This window comes from Cryptosporidium parvum, chromosome 4, assembly GCF_000165345.1.
Source record: "Cryptosporidium parvum Iowa II chromosome 4, whole genome shotgun sequence".
NCBI classification, from domain to species: domain Eukaryota; phylum Apicomplexa; class Conoidasida; order Eucoccidiorida; family Cryptosporidiidae; genus Cryptosporidium; species Cryptosporidium parvum.
This window is the reverse complement of record NC_006983.1, coordinates 798,731-820,740: the sequence shown is the minus strand read 5'-3', so window position 1 is coordinate 820,740 and position 22,010 is coordinate 798,731. Positions and strand designations below refer to the sequence as shown.

Sequence of the window (22,010 nt, the reverse complement as noted above, 5' to 3'; positions counted from 1 at the left end):
TTTATAATTATTGTAAAAAAAAAAAAAAGGATGAGTTGTGTGCATGCGAGGGTAAGCAAGTGGGAATTTAAACAAGCTAAAAAAATGGAAATTAATTATTAAAGCAAATAAATATTTAAGTTGAATGGTTATTAACCTGCTCTTAAGTGGTAATGGTTTTTTGTATAAGAGAATTCGAAAACTTTTTTATATAAAATTAATATTTAATGAAATAAATGACAATTTTTATGTGCACCTTTTTTTTTCGAAAAGCAGTATAAATTAAAATTATTCACAACTAATCATTCAAAAAATTAAGTATTATTTTCATTATTGGTGTATTTAAAGAAACTTCAGAAACTATATTATAAACTTTTTTTCAAATAATAATGGATGAAAAAAAAATTTAACTGAGAGTATGTGTATTTTGTGTATTTAACAAAAAATTATCTGTGAGAGTACAGTACACACAATTTTTTATGAAAAGATTAATAAATAATTCGTTATTTAAGATTGGAAAAAATATATTTAATAATAATTTTAAATTGGATTTGGGTATAAGCCTATCAAAAATATAATAATCAATAATTGTCAAGTTCAAGAAAGAGTCTAATTTTTTTTTCCTTCTTCAAGAGTAATTTGTATAAATTAATTTTAAATGTGAATGAGGAAAGAAAGTCTAAATAAAGATATAATGAATTCAAGATTGATATTAATATTATTTAGTATAATATTAATTATAGGATGGGTAGAATCGTCTAGTAATAGTTTACAAATGGAAAATAACAAAGAGTTGCAAGGATCGGAAAATGGTATAGGTGCTCAAACAGAGAATAACCAAGTTAGTCCAGGAAGTAGAAGAAACTTTGTGGAATACGCCGATATGAGTTCTGATGATGACTCTGAACTTTCATCAGTTGAAGCAGAAAACGCTTTACAGGACCAAGGATCTTCAATTCCTAAAGATCGTGAAGATGAAAAAAAAAGAAATAAGCCATCTATTTCAACTGAGAGTTCTGATCAAAGTAATGAAAATTCAAATAAACCAGAGGAAAACTATAATGGGGACGGTTTTACATATTATGAGGAGTCTCCTAAAGAATTGATGTCGCATGAATACGAAAACTATTCAAAGACACCAATTAGTGTTTTAGTTAAAGACAAAAATATTGTATATGATAAAGGAAGTTATGATCAATTGAATGCCCCAGTAGTTACCAAAAAAGAAGAAGCTTTGAGGTATGAATATCATAAGAAAATGCCAAAATTCGACCAGGATCAAAAAAATATGGCAGCTGATGTAATGAACTATGTTCCAAGATCCTTGGTTCATTTTGATTCTATCGAAAAAATACCCGTCAGAGAAAGAAATACATTTCTTCAAATAAGAGAAAGACCAGCAGCAACCGTTTCACCAAATGGACTTTATTTAATGGTGACTGGCAAATCAGAAGAAGATTGTCCAGAAAATAAATATGATATTTTTATTAAAAAATCCAAGAACAAAAGTTTGAATAAGTTGAGTAAGCAAAAGAGACGGAAATTATTAAGAAGGTTTAAAAAGTTAGATTTAGAAAATAAGAAACATGGATTAAAAGTGGATGAAAATGATCAATCCAAATTAGAGAGATATCAACTTTTAACAATGAGTGAATTCTTTTCAAAACGCCAATGGAAAAGATATGACCACAAAGTTAAGGATGTTGTTCTATATATTGATAGCATGAATAAAGTTCTTGAGTTGTGTTATATGAATTATGTTATTTATTCGAAATATGCATCCACTTCCAGATATTATGAAAAACTACCACGCAGAATTAAAAAAGAAACTAATACAATACAACAAAAGTTTAATTCAATACCATTCACAGCTATGGGAAGTTATTTACCAACTGAGCAAGATTTTCAAATCTTAACTAAATCTGTAAATAAAAATATTAAGAAAGTTAAAAGATTTAAACTTACTAGAGGTAAGAGAGTATTATTTATTGGATATCAGAAATCTCCTGTTTCTTCCATTAACTTGCCTATGGATGATGCTGCTATTGAAGAAATGATTAAAGGTCAAGTTTCACAAAAAAAACAGTACAAGTATAAAAACTTTAAAAAGATTTTTAAAAAAATGAAAAAATCACAATATCAAAAAGATGCAAGATTTAATCTAGTATATGTTGATACTATTCATGTGTATTTATCCGTTTTGAAGAATCTTTGGGTGTGTTTAGTTTCTGGAATATTTAAGATTTTAAAACACAAACAAAGAATATCTACATGTATTGTGGGTAATGTTCCAAATTATTCAGTTGCAAATGTAATAAATAGAGTAGCAATTGCAATGTTAAAGTCGTCTCCAATCACTAATGTTTCAAAATTTATCCTATTTCCTGTTTCTATAGGAAATGAAAAATATGGATGTGAAAAAAAAAATAGTGATCAGTTATTTGGCCATATGATTGAGAGATGGGATCAACCAATTTTTACTTTGAATGGATATCGTATATTAAAGAGTATTTGGTATGGATCCAGATTATATAAATATAATCTTTCAATTATTTATAATTATGCAAGATCCTTTGATGCTTTGAAATATCGTTTTCAAAGAACATTTAATAATTCTTCACCTGTAATTATATTACAACAAGCCTTTCCTTTTGGTTTCTTAACCAGAGTAAGTGATTGTAATCGCCTATTGATGGATTTAAAGAAAATTAAGTCAGTCAGAATTACTTTAGTTTGTTTAAAGAAAAATGGTGGTACGGAAACTGTTGATCAAAATGATTTATTATTAAAGGAAAGTGAATTATTAGGATTTACTACAAATAAAAAGCAAAGAAAACAAGGTCAAAAAAGGCTGGTCACTATTAATAATATTAATTCTCCAAAAGATATGGATATAATTAATGAGTGGCTAAATAGCTTAAGAACTAAGATACTTAATAATAATATTCAAATGATGATCGTTCCAATGATGGTCATTGAAAAGAATTCTTTTAAAAAGAATTATAAGAGACTTAAGAAAGTATTAAAGTTACAAAGAAAAAAGAAGTCATAATAAAGTCAAGTCTCTTTAAAGCTACTATATTAAATTTACCAAATTATTCAAAATTAATATATTTTCATTTTAATAACAAATTAATTAATTATATAAAGATAACTTTTTTTAAGTAAATAAATATAAAAAACCTATTATTAATCTAAATTAGAAAGTTCGTATTAATATGATTATTCTTGAACCTTATTTTTATTTTTAATGGTTTCAATCATGTAAGGAGATTCATCCGGCTTTAAAGATAATAATAAAGGATTAATCATAGTATTCGGAGGAATATCATCACTAGTCCTTAATATTAATATTACACCAGGAATTGTTTTAAATTCTTTATTACTTATCATATTTACATTATTTGTTGATGAAATTGTATCTTGAATACTATTAAATATCTTGCTTAACATTCCATCTGACTCAGATCCCGATCCCGATCCTGATCCTGATCCTGATCCTGTTCCTATACCCCATCCATGTTGCATTAAAATGTCTTTACTCATTTCATCTTTTAAACTAATAGTATCCAATAATTTAATTGTAAGAGTTCTAGCTAATTCACTAGACAAAAATCCAAAATTCTTTGTAATTCTTTTATTTGTTAAATATTCAATTAAAGAATTCCCCATCCACTCATTTGTAATTGATGAATCAAAAGTCAATCTTAACGCCTCTTTCTTCCATTCATTCAAGTTGATTTGACTTTCATCTTTTATATTAACCTTTGATTGATCAGAAGATGTTGGTATTGTTATTAACCTAACTAAAGAATTATTCTTCGGTTTTGCTCTCCATTCCATATTATTCATTTTAATGAATAATTCTGATAAATACTTTTCACAATATTGAGAAGTTGCTTGATTTGATAAATTATATGGTAAAGTATCTTCAAAAGTAAATACAAAGAGCTTTTCTTGAGCATCTTTAATTTTTAATTTCTCTTGTAACTCTCTTTTTCTTATCAATAATCCATTAACTTCTGATATCCTTTGTTTAATTCTCTTAATAATTCGAATACAAGGTTCTTTATCAGGTCTTGGTGAAACTTCAATATTTGCTAAAAATATTGGTGGTAAGTTTTTTAATCCTTCTCGACTATAATTATTATTTAAAAAAGATGGTGATCTTAATGGTGAAAATATATTAGGACTTGATATACTTTTAGATTTTGTAATTTCATCCAAACTCTTTCCTGATAAAATTTCCTTACAAGTCCTCATATGTTCATGTATCCATTCTGAAGGGAAATTATTAATTACAGTTTCTATAGTATCTAAACTTTGATCATTATTTGAAGATTTATTTATTGTATTCCCCAATGCTTTATAAATTACAAGTGGAATATTACTCAAAATATAACCAGTTCGACTAATATCTCCAATCATTAAAGTATCCATAAAATCTGTTAATAATACAAAAACACGTACAAAAACTCCATTTTCAATCATTTTCTCTTGGAAATCTTCAAAAGTAATCATTGTAGAATTATAACATTCATCATATTGCATTCCTGGCAATACAGTTCTTGTCATAACTTCATTCATATTTTGTGGCTTTTCAGAATTAAAAGACTCAGAAAATAGATCCAAATTTCTCTTAATAGTATTAATAATGTTTTCACAAGTAATTCCAGATGATGGAGGTCTTTCATTTTGAACATCATGTAACATATATAAACAGTCTGAAAAACTATCACCATCACTTTTATTAGTATTTTCCAAAGGATGATTATGTTGATTTACATTCTTTTCATATTCAGTATTACCAACAAGAGTTTTCTTTAAATTTACATCAGGAGTATCACTCATCATTTTTTGGACTGATAATGGAGAACTTACACGTTCTTTTCTACCTAAACTTGATGATCCAGATTCAGTTTTTTTCTTCGAAACCTCTTTTTCCTCAGAATCCTGTTCAACTTTTTTGTTTTCCAAATGTTTCTCAGTTGATTCTTCTTGTTCTGTATTGCTTTCTTTCTTTGGTTGATTGCTTCTCTCAGTAATTTCTTTCATTTTATTTTTTAATTCTTTTTTAAACTTTAAATTTTCAATACCTTCACCATTATCATTTTCTTCTCCCTGAACATAGTAATCAACTTGATCTTTAAAGTCACTTGAATCTAATCCTTGTCCTGGCAATGGAGGAGATTCAATAGCAGGAGGGCCATCACTTTCCAAGTTATTATTTTTCAAATCTTTACCAATATCTTCCATATCCTCTTCACCTGGAATAATAATATCGTTACTAAGTTCTTCAAATACCTTATTTGAGTTTTCATCATTTTCACCTGATGTAACTCCTTCAGTTTGGTCCTCTTTTCCATTACCATTATTATCATATATATGAAGATCAGAAGAAATCCCAATACTTTTCTCTTTGATTTTACCATCAGAAATATTTTTATAATAATTACTTGCTTCACCAGACAATTCTCTTTGAATAATTAATTGTTTATTCAACTCAGAAATAGTATTTTGTGTTTCTTCCAACAAACTTTTCATATTATTCAAAGATTGTTCTTGACCTTCAATTTTCTCTAACAAAATTTCTCCTAAAGAATTCTCAACCTCCATTCTATTGACAGATGAATCAGAAACCTGGTTCCATAAAACTTTACTTTTCTCAATTTCATCATTATCTAGTACTTTAGATATTTGATTATTCAACTCTCCAAATGAAGAAACAACTGATAATTCCATAGTAGCTAATTGTCTTTGACCCAAAATCAATAATTTCTTTTTTTCATCATCAGAAAGTTCGTCCAATCCTAAACTTCTTAATTTATTCAATTCATCCAACTCTTTTCTACTCAATGGTTTTATTTCACTACTCATTAAATATTCTCCTTGATCACTTTCTCCTTGACCAGACATAACCAAAGCATTTTTGTTTGAGGCCAAACGTTTTTCAATTTCAGCTTTTAATTCCCTTTCAAACTCTTTTTGACTATCAGATCTGACTTTCATCTTCTCAAGCTTTTCCATAGCTATTTTAACATTATTTTCACTATTACCATAATTCACTTCAGCATTCTTAACCATTTCAGATGCTAACATTCTTTCTTTCTCGGCAACATCCAAAGACTTTTGCAAATGTTTTAATATCTCTTCAGATGGAGCTCCTGATTTCTTAATTTCTTCTAATTGATCTTTTAATCGTTTTTCAACCTGTGTAATATCATTATACTTTTCTTTAGCTAAAACTAACTCATCCTGAGCCTTTTCTTTCTGAATCTTCAAATCCTCTACCTTCTTCATTAATTCAACCATGATTTTGTTTTGCTCTTCAACTGTTTGTATTAAATCATTGTTAATCATTTCCAATTCTTCTCTCGTATGTTGTAACTCTTCCTGTTTTTCTTCCAATTCCAGAATTCTTCCCTTCAAGTCTTTAATAACTTTCTTAGCATCTTCTGACTCTTTTGATTCTAAAATTTGTAATACATAATTCAAATAGTCAGTATCTCTCTGTTTTTGTTTTTGATATGACAATTCTAATTGTTTTTCTCTATCTTTTAATCTCTGTTCTATTGCTTGTCTAATCTTCTCATCAGTTAATGCATTTTCTTCAATCTTTTCTAAATTCTTTTTTGCTTCAAATTCTAAATTACTCACCATACTACTCAATCCAGAAATTGTATCATCTTTACTCAAATTTTTCCTTAACTCATTCAATTGTTTCTCATAATTCTTCTTCATTTCCTTCAATTCAATTTCCTGTTTTGTCTCCAACTCAATTCTACTTTTTTCCATCTTCTTTATATAATTATCTTTCATACTGATTAATGTTCGAATATGTTGATTATCTCCTTCTAAGTTTTTCAATCTTTCATCTAAAAATCTTTTTTCCTTTTCAATTTCTCCTATAGTTCCTGATGCAGTATCTAATGCTGCTTCAAGCTGATTGACTGAATCTTTCATCTCTTTCTTTAACTCCTCCTGCTTTTTCTTATGCTCTTCCTCCATTTTTTCACGTAGCTTTTCTTGGTTCTTCTTGAGAAGATCGAGTATTTTTGCATGTTCTTCCAGATTTTTCTTATATTCCTTTTCTAATTGATCCCTATTCTTTTGTTCATTTTTTACAGAAGATTTCAAGATTTCAACATTCTTTATTGGAATAGTCATTTTTTCTTTTTTCTCAATCTCATTCACCCTTGCTGCCAGTGAATCCTTTAATAGCTTTTGGAATCTTTTCAATCTTTCCTTTTTCAGTATATTTTGGAAATCATACTTTTCATTCAATAAATCCTGGATGAATATATCTTTGGGGATTTTTGTAATTTCCTCTGATGATTCTGACTCTGTCTCACTGCTATTACTGGCAAATTCTTGCTTCTTTTTTGACGATCCTCCCCCTTTCTTTCCTCCATTCTTTCCACTTCTTTTTTTTGACTTACTTCCACGATTTCTTTTATTTTTTCCTCTACTCCTACCTTTTTTACTTTTATATTTTAATATTTTTGTTGGTGTCTTCTTTTCCTTATAGACACCATAATAATTATCATCTACTCCTGATCTATTCTTTCTTGCTGTTAAAATATTCTCAAAGTTTTTATCCTTAGATCTACCAATCCTTATTATTTGTCTAACAATATAATCATCCCCCCTGTTCATTAACTCATTATAATGATCTGGATCAACATGTTCAATAAGTGAAAATAACTTTTTTATTATTCTTCTATCCTTGCCTGTTAAACGGGTATCTCCTTCATTATCATCATCAATATACCATTTGACAATTGCATTCCTTGCAGTGTCTCTAAATTTAGAATATGGAATTGAATCATCATCTTCCTGAGAAATATCTCTTTCTTGAAATGATTCATCTTCTTCAAAATTTAAAAATGGCTGTTTATTGACTTTCCTTCCCGTCATTCCTTGGAAATCTACTTTTAATAGAGGGTCCTTATAATTCAGTAGAGTAACTCCTTGTTTTTGAACAGGAAATGGAAAGAATTTATCTGGAACATCATCTATCATAGTCCTCTCATATTCAGGTAATTCATTGTTATCAAAATATGCAAGCCTCTGAATCTGTGGATCATTTTCAGATGATCCATACTCATATGAATCTACAAGTTCTGAGCTCTGAAACGGCTGAATTAATGGTTCTTCTCCTCCAATATACCGGCTTTCCAAATTTCCTCCTTGCCTTGGATAAATCACAAGTTGTGGATCTGAATCAACTTTGAAATATTCAGACTTATTTATAATATAAGGCTTAACCAAATTTTCATTTTCAAATTTCAAATAATCATTTGAAGTTTCTGGCCAATTTAAATTTGCTTTTTCAACCAAATAATCATAAAGAGAATCAATATTTCTATATTTATTCACATAGTTTGGCCTTTTCCAGAAATTCCTATACTCATGCAAATTGATATTTACTCTATCATCTGGTAGTATTGCTGTGTATTTTGGCCTTTCCACAATTCTATTTGGAGGAACAATAAATGAGGAAAATCCATAGTTTTTTGAACTTGACATTGGAAATTGCTTATACTTAGATTGGCCTGGAATCTCTTTTGTCCCAACTTCTTGACATATTTCTGAGGTAACAGAATTTGGAATCTCATAAACTGGAAATTTTCCTGAATAATATTCCTCTCCATTATGACTTGGAGGTTTAATCACCTCAATATCAACCACATTATTTTGTGGGTAACGAGAAAAAGAATTTGTATTTATTTTTTCTGCATCTTTTGGAATATCAAAATCAATAACTTTACGTTCTTGTGTTTTTTCACCTTCATTCACAGTAGGACTCGATTTTTTTGATTTCTTAACGTCATAATCCATATCAAATATGATTTCTTTCTTATCCTTTTGTCCGTGCCTACCCTTCCAAGCATTCTGGTAATCTCCAAAAATACTATCATTCACCATTTGTTCTGTTGAAACAAGAAGCATTATAATGTATCCATTTGAAGATTGATATGTATGTTGAGCGCAGGCTGATAATAATTCACTCACACGATAAATCCAGACTTTTTGAAAACCTAAAATATTCGAAATATATGGATGATATCTTGCACCTGACAATGGCCATCTCATTCTTGGCTTCTGAGAAAGTAATTGCTTGCAAGCTATATCAAGAAATTCTGGAATTTCTGCCAGGTCTTTTGGCTCTTTTTCAATTTGTTTTGGAGACATACCCAACAGTAACAACCTTACCGGAATTATATCCTCATAATTAACAATGCTCCTATCGTTCTTGATTAATTCAACTTTTTCATAATGCCATAATATGATCCTTTTAAAGCATGCCCCAGAATCATCAACAGGAATTGGTCTAAGTATTGTATAGACTATTAAGTTTTCTTTTGCACTTGAAATCGATTTTTTTACATCATTTTCTAACTTATCTATTATTAGCTGGCATCTCTTCTCGGGAGTGAATTTAATCCAATCATCTTCAAGCGCTTTATCATATTCATTTTCCTCGATTCCTATTTTATACAGCTTTTCCTGCTCAATAAGGGTAGTCTGAGCATCTCCGCCCAAAGTAACTTGGATATTTAGATATATTAAAATACAAATTAAAGAAATAAATCCAATCTTCTTCATTACTTAGGAAAGATTTTCCCACAATCCTAATCGATTTTGCGTTCGACCTTTCTTTCAAGTATTTGAGGCTTAAATTTATTATTTTTTATTTTTTCTCCCAAGTCAATTTTCTTAATTCATCCCAAATCTATAGCTTGAGTTAATTCTTTCTAATTGATCTGTTAATTTTATTTTCAATTGATAATATTAACTTCTTTTACTTATTTGGTAATATATGTATTTACAATATATATAGTATCGTTAAGTAATGACTCTAATTCCATCATTCTGCACGACATGACGCCAGCCTTATATATACGTCAAAATTAGCCTCTAAATTATGTAGACCATACAGAAATATAATTTATAAAAATTGATAAATTTTTGATTTATGACAAGGCAATAATGAAAATATATACAAATCCATGAACTAATAATTATTTTCTATTTGTGTTTGATTTTTAAATCTTTTCCACCTGAAATTTTGAGTTTAAATCAATTTCTGTGTTTTTTTTTCTCATATTCTGCCCAAATGCACACATCCTAATTTTTTATTTAATTTCCCAATTTTTATTTACTGGAGTGATTTACTCAGAATACCAAAACTTATCTGTTCTTAGATGCAGTGTGAGCTCTGATGTGCATGTAAATACAATAAAAATGCATCCACATGCAATCTGCAACAATAAAAAATTGTGCATGTGGTAATTCAAGTACCGGTGTAACAAATCATGGCGGGCAAGCTAAAAAAAAAAATTACGAAAAAGGATAGTAAGCATAAATATGGAAAATTAATTAGTTATAGAAAAGAATTTTTAAAAAGACGGTGTGGGGTAAATGAGTATTGGGTTAATTTCGTGCCAAATATTGATAAATGAAGGTTTTGCAAATGTGCGAACAAGCGAGCGAAACTGGTGATGAAGAACTCATTTTTGCGCTATTTGGAAACAAGTTAGATAAGTTAGAATCTGAAGATTTTACTTTGGATGGCTACATCAATGAGAGTTTTCCTAATGAACAGAGTTTGTCCTGTTTACCTGAAAAAATTGAAGAAACTACTAAGATCTTAGAAGAAATAGATTTAGAAATTGGTAAGGAATTAAGAAATATAGCCTCAAGTAATTTAATTGATGGTTTTGAGAAGAACTTGAAAATATTTGAAAATGAACTTATTCCAATGATTAAAGAGAAAGAAGTACAGCATGAACAATTTAAGAAAGATGTTGAGTTTATTTTGGGAAATATTTGTGAATTAGATCAAGTTCATAATAATTTAACTAATATTGTGAATTTATTGGAAAGTTTGAGTATTGGTAATATTATCAGAGCCGAGATTAAAAGTCTTATGAGCTCCAGAGCATATAGTGAATTGGTTCCAATACTCATTTTGGCCTATGACTTATCAACTTTTTTGGGAAGCCAGAAAGAAAATAACAAAGCTATGATAGAAATTTTTAATCAAAGCAAACAGGATAAGGTTTATCAAGAAATTCAAAATAGCTTATCTGAAATGGAAAAGCTCTTTGGCTTACTTAAACAGCAAATTACCGAAGATTTCCTAGCGCTAATAGATCCATATATTTTATTCCTAGGAGGAATAGATCATCAAGACAATATGAATTCTCAAATCACTCCCCCTCAGCACTTGGAGGCACCAGAAGAGTTCAGAAAACAAATGAAATCATGTTGTTATTGCGTGGAATTAATTGGGGATGATTTCCGTGCCGAAATAGTGGACATGTTCACTACAAAATTGCTTGAACCTTATTGTAGGTTATTTAGTTATAGTCAAACAGAAAATTTCTTTGGTACTCAAAACAAAATGATTGGACAAAACAAAGAAAAAGTCACGTTATCAGCTACTGGAGTAGAATTCATTGAAAGAAGGTTTGGGTGGTATAGAAGGTGTATGAAAGAATATGAACAACAATTTGGAGAGATTTTTCTCACAAAATGGGAACTCCAAACAATATTAACTGAAAAATTCTTCACATATACTAGGAAAGATTTACTACAAACATTGGGATATATTGGATATCTATTGGATAATCAAACCATTTTTGAATACAGCTTGAAATGTAATCAATTCGAGGAATATATATCTTCAAAATTTGCCCAGCTATATGATCAAAAAATACTATTTGCAGAACTAGAGAAGGAAAATCTTCAAGAAGTTCTAAATACTAAAATCAATAATAAAGTCATCAGAGAGTTTTGTAAGAAATTTAAAACAGAATACGGAAATATCTCACATTTGAATACTTCTAAAAACTCCAATTTGGGATCCTCTAAAAATAAACTTAAACAAGAAATGCTAGAGTATACCTTCTCACTTGATTCTGGGAAAATAAGATATCCCCAAACTAAAAGGTTGCTGACTGAATGTTTTGTTCCATACTTAGCATCATTTTTGGAACTTGAGAAAGAATTTCTACTAAAGAAAGTAACTAAAGAACTGGCTCCTGATGAGAAAATGACAGAAAATATACAAATAAGACGTGAGACAGACATCCTTGGGCAGTACGAAACTATTCCTCTCATATGGACCTCCTCTAAAAATCTTTCTCAGCTTATTAATACAGTATTCCAACAAATTGAACATCTAATTGATTATGACGATATATATCTACAATTCAATGCTTTAGTTTTACAAATAGTACAAACATATATAGACCAAAAAATTATTTCATGTAACATACAAAGAGCACTAGACAAAATTACAAATAATAACATCTATTCAGGAGGGTCTTCATTTGAAAATATTGTCGAAGCTGTGGTTACAACAGTCTCCACTCAAACCAGTAAAGTTGCTGCAACTACAGGAGGAATTCTTTTCACTTCAGTTTCCCATGATCACATAAACTCTGAGTTAAAATACAATGCTCGAAGGCTAGCTGCAACTCTTGGCTCTATAGATTACCTTGAATGGATACATGCAAGATTGGAGTATATGACTAAAGGAAGCCGAATCAACGATACCTTAGAATTTATTGAGGTTAATGCGGATGCTAGAAGTCGAGATTTAAGGCCTAGAGGCCAAAACGTCATGTTTAGTAATTACATGTGGGTCTCGAAACGAAAAATTTTAGGCTGTGTAGTCAAAGAACTATCACGACCATTAACACTGAGCATGTCAGAATGGTACACAAAAAAAACACAAAAGCTCAACGAGATGATGATGGTGAAAGGTATTTTGGAGTCTGAGCTGCCGACTTTAGGTAATAGCTTTACGGGCGGCATTTCGAGTTTGGCTCAGGTTTTGGGCGAATCTTTGGTAAAACAATATGTCCAATACTCTCAGTACATGCCAACCATTTACAAATACAGTATAATAAGCCAGGTCATGATGCACAGTCTGAGAAATAACTGGAAATTTGTGGTATCTCTCAAAGGTCCACTACACTATGGCACACTAGAGGTGGTGGTCAATGAGCAACAGAAGCTATCCTCTCTCTTTCTGGAACTTCCGTCATACTTTCCAGCGATGTACGTTCCTAGGGCATATGTTAATAATGTAAAAGTCATTATGAGCAAAAGTATCGTCTTTCTTCGTATTGCACAAAAAAAAGCGGCTCAAATGAATGATTCTCAGCTTGACCAGACTTCCATACAACATTTTACGACACAGCTGTACAGAAATCTTGAAATCGAGCCTGAAAGAGATGAACTCTCAGCCTTCCATATAAACCTGGCTCTAAGACTTGGAAATAACACCGGCCAACACCAACAACTTCGACCAACATAATCAAGAAAAAGTCAAAAACAATAAAAACTTAAAACCAATATAACATTAATTATCATCAAATTCAATAAACAAAAAATAAATAAATATTGCAAACATTTGCATCTTGTACACTTCCAACAAAAAACTTTCCATTTTATTTCATTCGGCACTTCTTCAATGATGAGACAAATAGAAATCAATTTAGATCGAGTGGATTTCTATAGTGTTAGAGTATGTTCAGTTAACTTAAATGGGAATATTAGTGGTTATTAAATACAAATTTCAAATTCTATTCAATGAGATTTGGATACATAATTTCGGAAAATTATGAAAGCTTCTAGTGGAAGAGGCCCAATAAACCTTAAATTGTCTAAGTAAAACTGGAATTATTATAAGGCGCTTGGATTATTGGAAAATAAAGTCTGGAATAAGCTGGAACAGTCAAAATAATACTCCTCTATAAGTTTCGTAGTAATCAAGGTAAACCAAACTATGTACTATAATAATTTGAGACATCGACCAATTAAAATGTTCTTTCTTTCTCTGGCAATTACAAATATTATATATTGCTAATGTTTTGAAGAGGAAACGAACACAAATTATGGAGATAGAGGCAATATATAATTCAAGCAAAAATAATATGGGAACCCGCCTAAATTTGTTACCATTTCTGGATTCAATTGCATGTATTGCATGCAGTCATCTATTAGTGACGTGGGCTTCCCATGATATTCCCAATTGAAGACTCCAAATAATTTTATACCTTGACCATTCCATCTGAGCGGTTTGTTTTATCTCAGAATATTCGTTAATAATAATTTCCCAGAATAAAGTAAACGTTCCACTGGTCCTCTAAATGCATTATCAGAAAGAAGTGGGTAATTTCCAAAGAGATTAATATATTGCTTCTCTCAAAAAAAAAAAAAACAGAGAAAAAATGTAAGTCCTATACAAAGAAGGGTGGCGTAGAATATAATATAAATACAATATTCACAACTGAAGGAAGATCAGGTCGAGACTTTATCATCTTACATCATTAACATCACAGTGTTAAGATCTGGCAGTCATTTTTATTTTTATAAAAATTAGAGTTTTATGGAATCAGGATCAAGTCTTACTTTCGCTTGGGGTTTCTGTCTGTTCTTGCTTCTATATGAATCATTTACAGAACAATCAGTTAGGGAGGCATTTCTTTATGAGGACGGTCCAGAACTGAAGTTGTGGTTGTTATTATTGCAACTATTATTACTATTATTGTTATTAATATTAACATTTACATCATTATTATTATTACTATTATCATCAGTATTACTTTCATTATTACCATTAACATTATCATTAGAATTCTGGGAAATGGCGATAGAAATCGAATCACTCTGAATATTATTTTGAGAGTTCTCCATATAGCCCGTTTGGCTGCATCCTCCCTGAGGCAAATTATTCTTCAATAAATGCTGGACGAAGTGTTCTTGACCTTGCTTGATGGAAACTTTAAGTTTTCTTCCTTGCTCCGTGATGAACCCATTCATATGGTTAACGGCCTCAGCTGCAGAGTGGATATTATCATATGAGACAAAGGCTACTCCCTTATTTCGGCCACTAGTCTTATCAACCATAAGATGAGCAGATAGGATATTTCCAAAACGACAAAAGAGTCCAACAAGACTCTTCTTATCCCATTCATACGGAACGTTGAAAATGAAGATATTTGCTCCAGGTGGACCAACAACTTCTCTTGAAAAGTTTGGACGGAAACTTAAAAATTCTGGAGGAACCTCCCATTGCGTTACCTGCGTTAATTCATTATGGTAATATGGCTTACCATCAGAAGTGAAGTATTCCTTCCACATGCCAATACACCTTGGCATCAAATTAGCAGTAATTGCAGCTGCAGCTGTAGCACTTGTGGATGCTGGAATGGGAAGACCAACTGCACGAGAACGAGAGAACATCGCAGCCGTGGAAGTGGTTGTGGCTACAGCCATTCCATTGTGATCAAATAGCGTGATAGCTCTTCCACATGGGGGATGATGACCAGCTTGTACAGCATTGGCTCCAGTTGCACTAACCCCAGTAAATGGACCAATTTGCAGCTGTTCGGTTAAAGAATGATGGCTTGAACTTTGCGATAAACCTTTAGAATTGCATCCAATAAAATGTTGTCCTGATTGATGGTTGTGGAATTGGTAAGCTGTTCCCCCAATTCCAACTGAAGACTTTGAGCTGCCAGGGGCTTGTTGAGACATTGGCGAGGTCGAAGAAGTTAATGTGCTAGCATTACACAAAATATTGTTAACGTTATTACTGGCTCCAACAATTCTGGGGGAATGGAGTTTTTGAATTGAATGATGGCCAAAGTTGAAGTGCCCGTTAAAGTTAAGAGCTGCAGGTGTTCCAAAAGTTAAATGCGCTCCTTGAGCTATTAAGGAGCTGCTAGTAGATGACTGGTGGTTCTTGGATGCGAAACGGACTTCAATTGGTCTGTTGACATCTGCAAGGGTCAAAGCTCCATGTAAAGACTTGATAGCGAAAAGCCCTTGTTCTTTAAAAGCATATTTAACAAAAGCACAACCTTTACCCACTCCAGAATGAGGCTCCCTCATAATGAATATTTCATTGATTTGCCCATATGGAGAAAATAACTCCCTAATCTCGTCTTCTATGATATTTCTAGGGAGAGCTCCAACAAAGAGCTTGACTTGATCAACTCCTGGAATGCAAGATTCACTCTCAAAACCCAGTCTTTCAGGCTCCCCCGTAGAGTATTGGACCTTAAGAGGCCCTCTAAGTTCGTCCAATACCTTAATAGAATTTAGCTCTCTAAGAGCAAAATCTGCTTGCGCAACAGATTCCATGGTAACCAAAGCTGCTCCTCTATGGATTCCAGTACTCTTTTCCCGGATCACGGACACATTCACAACTCGACCATACAACTTAAATAAATCACGGAGATCATCTTCTTCAATATTCCTTGGAACCCTACCCACAAACAGCTTTATCTCGACATTAGGGGCAGGATAAGCGTTAGGAACAGTAAAGTAACCCGCTCCAAAATTATGTGGAGTACAAAAAACGATTGGATCAACATTAGAATTACTTCCAGTGTGGGATGTAGCGCTTCCATCACTGCAGAAGCGGTGGTCAAGTCGATCAGACTCGGATACTCGGGCAATTCCTTTGATCGTATTTGAGTTATTGTCTTGAATGATACTGCGTCCTGACCCTTCATGAGAGATTTTTGAGCTATTTAAAGACCCGCGGTCAACCAGTACTGAGCTGTCAGCACTTCCCTTTAGTAGTGATGATGGCTCATCTCCCCGATTCTTTGCATTTTCAAAGAATTTATGCCTTTGGTCTTCCCTCTCAAAGCCTTCTGAAACATGGTAGTGGCGGAGATCTTGATGATGAAATTCGAATTGATAATTAGCCTGATTAACGGTTTTGTTAGAGTTGCAGGCAGATTTAGGCAGCTCCAAGTCATCATTCGCCGAACCAAGTGATGACCTATTGTAATATGAACAATCGTCATTTAAGTCATTCTTCTTGCAGCACTTTCTATCTTCTTCAATATGACGCTGGTAGCTATCTTCATTTCTATGATTATTAGCTTTATTTCTACTAGGCTTATTTCTAGTTGATTTACTATTACTCTTAGAACCACCATTATTTTTCTCTTTCATCTGATCTTGCCTTTCCGAGACAAAGTCACGAGCTACCTGAGACTTAAGTCCGCTTAGACACATTGGCCCCTCAGACCTCTGCTCATTAATATGCTTGGATGCTTCCTCATCATCTTCCTCGTCATCATCTTCCTCCTCCTCCCCTTGGCGTTCTAGATTAATCTCCTTAACTGTTAAATTCTCTAATTCTGGCCTAACCCCAGATTCACTATCCGGACTTAATTTGTATTCCATCTTTTCCTGTTCTTTTCAGTAATGAGATCCGAGAAAAGTTGTTATACTCTCTTCGGGAAAGTGGCCGATTCTTCTTGTCCGTAATATGCTCTGTTATGGCAGCTATTCTCTATAATCTCTTTCCCTGTTCTAATCTTCAAGGAACATCTTACTTAGAGTTTGAGCTTATGTCCCAAATAAAAGCAGACGCTTTTTCAGCGGTCAATCTGGAACTTCCTATATTACCCCGTTACTCAGAGTACGAAGTACCTCCTAACCTTAAAAGATCTACTTTCCCAGATCCACGCCTATTTCGTTTTTTTTCTATTTCTAAAGGAACAGGCCCACTCTATTACAACCTTTAGAGTTTCCTGAGCTATTCTATTCTAGCCTATTCCCCTTTTTTTTCTAAGTATTATAAGCTCTTATATAGCTAGTCCTTTCTATTTTTTTTATTTTTTATTTATATGTTTTTTTAATAATACTTAGCCGCTCCCTATTTTGATTACTTTTATATTATTAATATTATTATATTATTATTATTATTATATTATTTTATTATTATATTAATATTATAATTATTTTTTTTTAGTAATTAAAGACTAGACCTTATATTAACGAAGGTAAAAGCTTGAATATTATATATTTATCATAAAAAAGAAAAAATTTAAACCATATGAAAAAACTATCCCGCTGATTTCTTGTTAATCTTGGTCAACTTTTTTTTTAATCCAAATTCATAAATCTGCCAAAATATCTATTTATTAATCTATTTATTTCTCCTTTTACCATTTATTTCTTATCTGCTTTTTTACTCTTTTTTCTTCTCTATTATTTTTTTAATAATATTCGCGATACCCAGTTTCCCGCGAAATAGACAACATGCACAGATCACCGCCTGCTGTAGACGTGTGCGTAGTAGCTCCTAATCTTATTAATAATAATATATAGAAAATAAATAGGGTAAATTAAGTAATCTGAGTAAATAATTTATAGATTATCATAAGAAAAAAAGTACAGTTTGAAGAAATTGTAATAAATGTAATATTATGTATAAAAATTTATTCCCGCCTTGCTAAACTTAGAAGTCTTATGAAAGTTATGTCCAGTCTGTGCGGGCTATTAGTCATTAAAAGATGTTTGATAGTATAAATGAATAATAATATAATTAAGGTCCTATAGTATATGTATAGCTATTCTTTGTCGAGTTTAAATAAGATTATACGTTAGATTTAAATATTTTGTGCTACTTGTAAATATGAGCATTAATATGAAAATTATTTTTTTTGGGTTTTATTCGAGCCAGTCTAGCTTAGTATAAAGTTTAATATTAAATATAGTATTTCAATAGTAAATATATTTCTAGAAAGTTTGTGTGTGCGTGGGGTTTTTCTTTTTTTTGTTCAATCTGCCTTGGGAGAATAAAATAGCAATGAAATTTGATGGTAAAAAAAAGGAGTGGAGTGGGGGGGAGGAGGGAAATACTATGATTTATATAATTTGTTAGTTTAGTATGAATAGCAACAATAATATTTACTATATACTTCAAAGCATACGAATTCAAATATAGAATTGTACGCAGATGCATGAAAAAAAAATAAACAGTTTTAATCTAGAATTTTTAGACTTGAATTACAAAATCTGAACGGTATCTAAAGATAAGGGATAGTAGGACTTAACTGGAATTTATACCTAGCTTGACTTATTATTTTATTGAACTAGAAGGATAGTCATATTAAATGGCAAGAATCTCGAATCAGTTAACTCAATTTGTAAATTGGGCAGTGCATTTTTTTGGCGGCATTTATAGAAAGTAGGTCTATAGGTCTACCGGTATAGCGTACAAGTATTTAAATATAAATATTAATAGTAAAACATAGCGTATAAATTAATTAATAATGGATTTTAGTAGGCAAAATAGGAACTCATGTTATCCCTTTTAACAAAATAATTAGAAATAGTGCGTAGTATACAAATTAGTAATAATTTTAATTAGACAATAATTAAGTTATATTTAATTTAAACTACAAAGATATATTATTTTTGTGGAATAGTAACAATTTATAAGTGGTAAACCAGTTTACACACTTGAATTGAAACTAAGGGATTAAGAAAAGTTGTTTAATGCTTTAAAAGCATATTTTATAGTCTCTAAATATTAACTTTTATTCTTAGTTAAGGAAATAAAGCCAAATTAATTGTAAAATTTAATTAAGAAGCAGCGTTTTAACTATTTGTAAAGCCAATTAGAGATTATTTAATTACAGTGATATTAAGAGAACAAATATCAATAAAGAATAGATATGAAGATTCTAAGATTAGCATTGTTAGTATTTGCGTTTATGATGTCGATAAACTTAATAGGAAGTATGAAGAGTAAATACTACCTTGGAAGATGGAAGAATGCAATCCATTCCGTGGCAGTTGAAGGCACTGATGATCATCCATTAATGAGTGCAATTTACAGACATAGAGAACACAAGGCTGAATTGATCGCCAACTTTGAAGAATCAATAACAAATTTGATAGATTTAATAAAACGTGGTATGGTAACAAGTATGGATGGATATATGTATGGTAGAAGACAAGTGAAAAAGACATTGGACTATGACCCAATTTCGAAATTGGCAGAGAGTGATGATGCAAAGATAGCAAAAAAAAAGAAGAAAAAGGGAATTCCTTTAATGGAATGGTTTAGATACTCGTCGGTTTTGAAATTGGCTGCTGAATTTGGTTCAGGGTTGTTATCATTAAAGGATTCAGCTCCTTTTGTGGACCATTCACCAGATATTAAGAAACCGATAAGAACAGTATCTATTTTGTCTAAGAACAGACTGGAATGGAGTTTGACAGAAATTGCTTGTTCTACTTACGGAATGGTATTAAGTCCAATGTATGATGCTTTAGGCCCAGACGGAGTAGCACATAGTATTAATTTGGTAGGCTCTTCAACAGTGGTAGTTTCAATGGAAGCTTTGAGCACTATTTTGAATGTACTTCCAAGGCTCCCAGGGATCAGATATATTGTTTTACTAAGGCCAGAAGATGGAGGCGATGTAGAATATCCGTTAGATAAAGTGGAATTATCAAAGGATACCCTCAAAGCTTATGGTGTCCAGGTTTCACTTTCAAAGTATGAGATTCCGAGTCACGTAAATTTTGTAACATTTGAAGCAGTGATGAGGCTTGGTGAATTGAATTTGAAGGAACCAACTCCCTCAGGTTATGATGATGTTAATTCAATTTATTTCACATCAGGTACAACAGGAGTTCCAAAGGGTGCAATTCATACAAACGGGAATTGGATTGCAGGAGCATCTGCTTCTCTTAGATCATTTTTGAATAGATCAGACTGCACTCTTGGACCAAAAGACAGGTATCTAAGTTTCTTACCATTAGCTCACATTTTTGAACGCGAGGTGAACCATATATTAATTTATTCAGGAGGCACAATTTGTTTCTATGGAGGAGATATTTTGAAGATTGGAGATGATATGAAGGCTGCAAGACCAACGGTCTTTATAGCTGTCCCAAGATTGTTTACACGAATCTATAAAGGGAAAGTACTACAAGAAGTAAGGAAGAAGAGTGATGGCGTACAGAAGTTTTTCTTCAAGATTTTAAGAAGAAAGGTTCATAGTAATCATCCAGTCAAGCACTGGCTATATGATTCTTTATCATTTAAGAAGATTAGCAACGTTCTTGGAGGGAAGATTAAGTTTACATTAAGTGGAGCAGCTCCATTGGATGAGCATACTCAGAGAGATATGAGGGCTTTACTGAGAACTCATGTAGTACAGGGGTATGGTACAACAGAGGCTCTAGCTGCGTTTTGTCCAGAATTCACAGACTTGAGCGTGAACAATGTTGGAGGACCAATTCCATGCATAGAATTTAGATTTTTGAGTATTCCAGAAATGGACTATGATGCCAAAAGCTATCCAATAAGGGGTGAGCTTTTGATTAGAGGTACTACTATTTTTAAAGGATACCTTAAACAGCCAAAGGAAACAGCCGAGGCTATTGACAAGGATGGGTGGTTACATACTGGAGATATTGCCGAATTGACTGACAGCGGTGCAATTAGAATTATTGACAGAAGAAAACACTTATTCAAGCTTTCTCAAGGTGAGTATATCTCACCAGAGACTCTTGAAAATATTTATATTGCTCATTCTCAAATAGTTGGACAAATGTTCATCACCGCTAAAACTACAGAGTCTGTGATTGTTGCAGTAATTGTTCCAGATTCCGAGTTCGTTAAAGATTGGTCAAAAAAAAATGGGGTAATTATTTCCTCAGATTGGCAAGCTCAATTTAAACAGATATGTACTGAAGCAAACACAAAATACTTTGAAGAAAACACCAATACTCCTCTCCGTGAAGAAATTATTGCTTCTCTTAAACATGTGGAAGACCAGCAAGGAATAAAGGGATTCAAGAAGGTCAATGATTTTTATCTTGAATGTGATGGGTTCACAGTTGAAAATGGCCTATTAACCCCAACAAACAAGCTTATGAGACACAAGGCAAACAAGGTATACTTGGACAAAGTCGAGAAGCTTTATGTAATAATCAACAACAAATTAGGAAATAAGCTATAAATGAGAGAATTCTTCTCTTTAAGCTTACCCCCCTTGAAGTTCTTTCTGTGTGAGATCCCTTTGCTTTTTTTGATTTATTACTAGTAATATTTCCTCCAGTTCATTTCCTTTTCCAGAAAAAGCTATTCTCAAATCAATAACTTTTAACTTTTCTATACTCAGTTGGTCAATCCTTGGTCATCTATTCCGAATGGGTATCATTCTTTTTTCCCCTCCCGCCTA

The 22,010-nt window shown here is 31.7% G+C and overlaps 5 protein-coding genes across 5 annotated transcripts; 3 read left to right on the top strand and 2 right to left on the bottom strand.

Annotated features, from left to right (window-relative positions):
• Positions 1-643: 643 nt before the first annotated feature.
• Positions 644-3,031, top strand: cgd4_3440 (hypothetical protein with signal peptide, within large locus of signal peptide containing proteins; the record flags this gene model as incomplete). Its single annotated transcript, XM_625920.1, has 1 exon — positions 644-3,031. The coding sequence occupies one exon, from the start codon at positions 644-646 to the stop codon at positions 3,029-3,031; it is 2,388 nt and encodes a 795-aa protein (XP_625920.1).
• A 170-nt stretch (positions 3,032-3,201) lies between these two features.
• cgd4_3430 (hypothetical protein with signal peptide and central coiled-coil region, within large locus of signal peptide containing proteins) lies at positions 3,202-9,588 on the bottom strand (the record flags this gene model as incomplete). Its single annotated transcript, XM_625919.1, has 1 exon — positions 3,202-9,588. The coding sequence occupies one exon, from the start codon at positions 9,586-9,588 to the stop codon at positions 3,202-3,204; it is 6,387 nt and encodes a 2,128-aa protein (XP_625919.1).
• Positions 9,589-10,441: 853 nt separating this feature from the next.
• On the top strand, positions 10,442-13,312 carry cgd4_3420 (Vps53-N family protein involved invacuolar protein sorting; the record flags this gene model as incomplete). The annotated part of the gene is made up of 1 exon (XM_625918.1): positions 10,442-13,312. One exon carries the CDS (start codon positions 10,442-10,444, stop codon positions 13,310-13,312), a length of 2,871 nt encoding a protein of 956 aa, XP_625918.1.
• Positions 13,313-14,484: 1,172 nt separating this feature from the next.
• cgd4_3410 (RNA binding protein, putative) lies at positions 14,485-17,205 on the bottom strand (the record flags this gene model as incomplete). Its single annotated transcript, XM_001388041.1, has 1 exon — positions 14,485-17,205. The coding sequence occupies one exon, from the start codon at positions 17,203-17,205 to the stop codon at positions 14,485-14,487; it is 2,721 nt and encodes a 906-aa protein (XP_001388078.1).
• A 2,282-nt stretch (positions 17,206-19,487) lies between these two features.
• cgd4_3400 (putative long chain fatty acyl CoA synthetase having a signal peptide) lies at positions 19,488-21,788 on the top strand (the record flags this gene model as incomplete). The annotated part of the gene is made up of 1 exon (XM_625917.1): positions 19,488-21,788. The coding sequence occupies one exon, from the start codon at positions 19,488-19,490 to the stop codon at positions 21,786-21,788; it is 2,301 nt and encodes a 766-aa protein (XP_625917.1).
• Between the last annotated feature and the right edge of the window lie 222 nt (positions 21,789-22,010).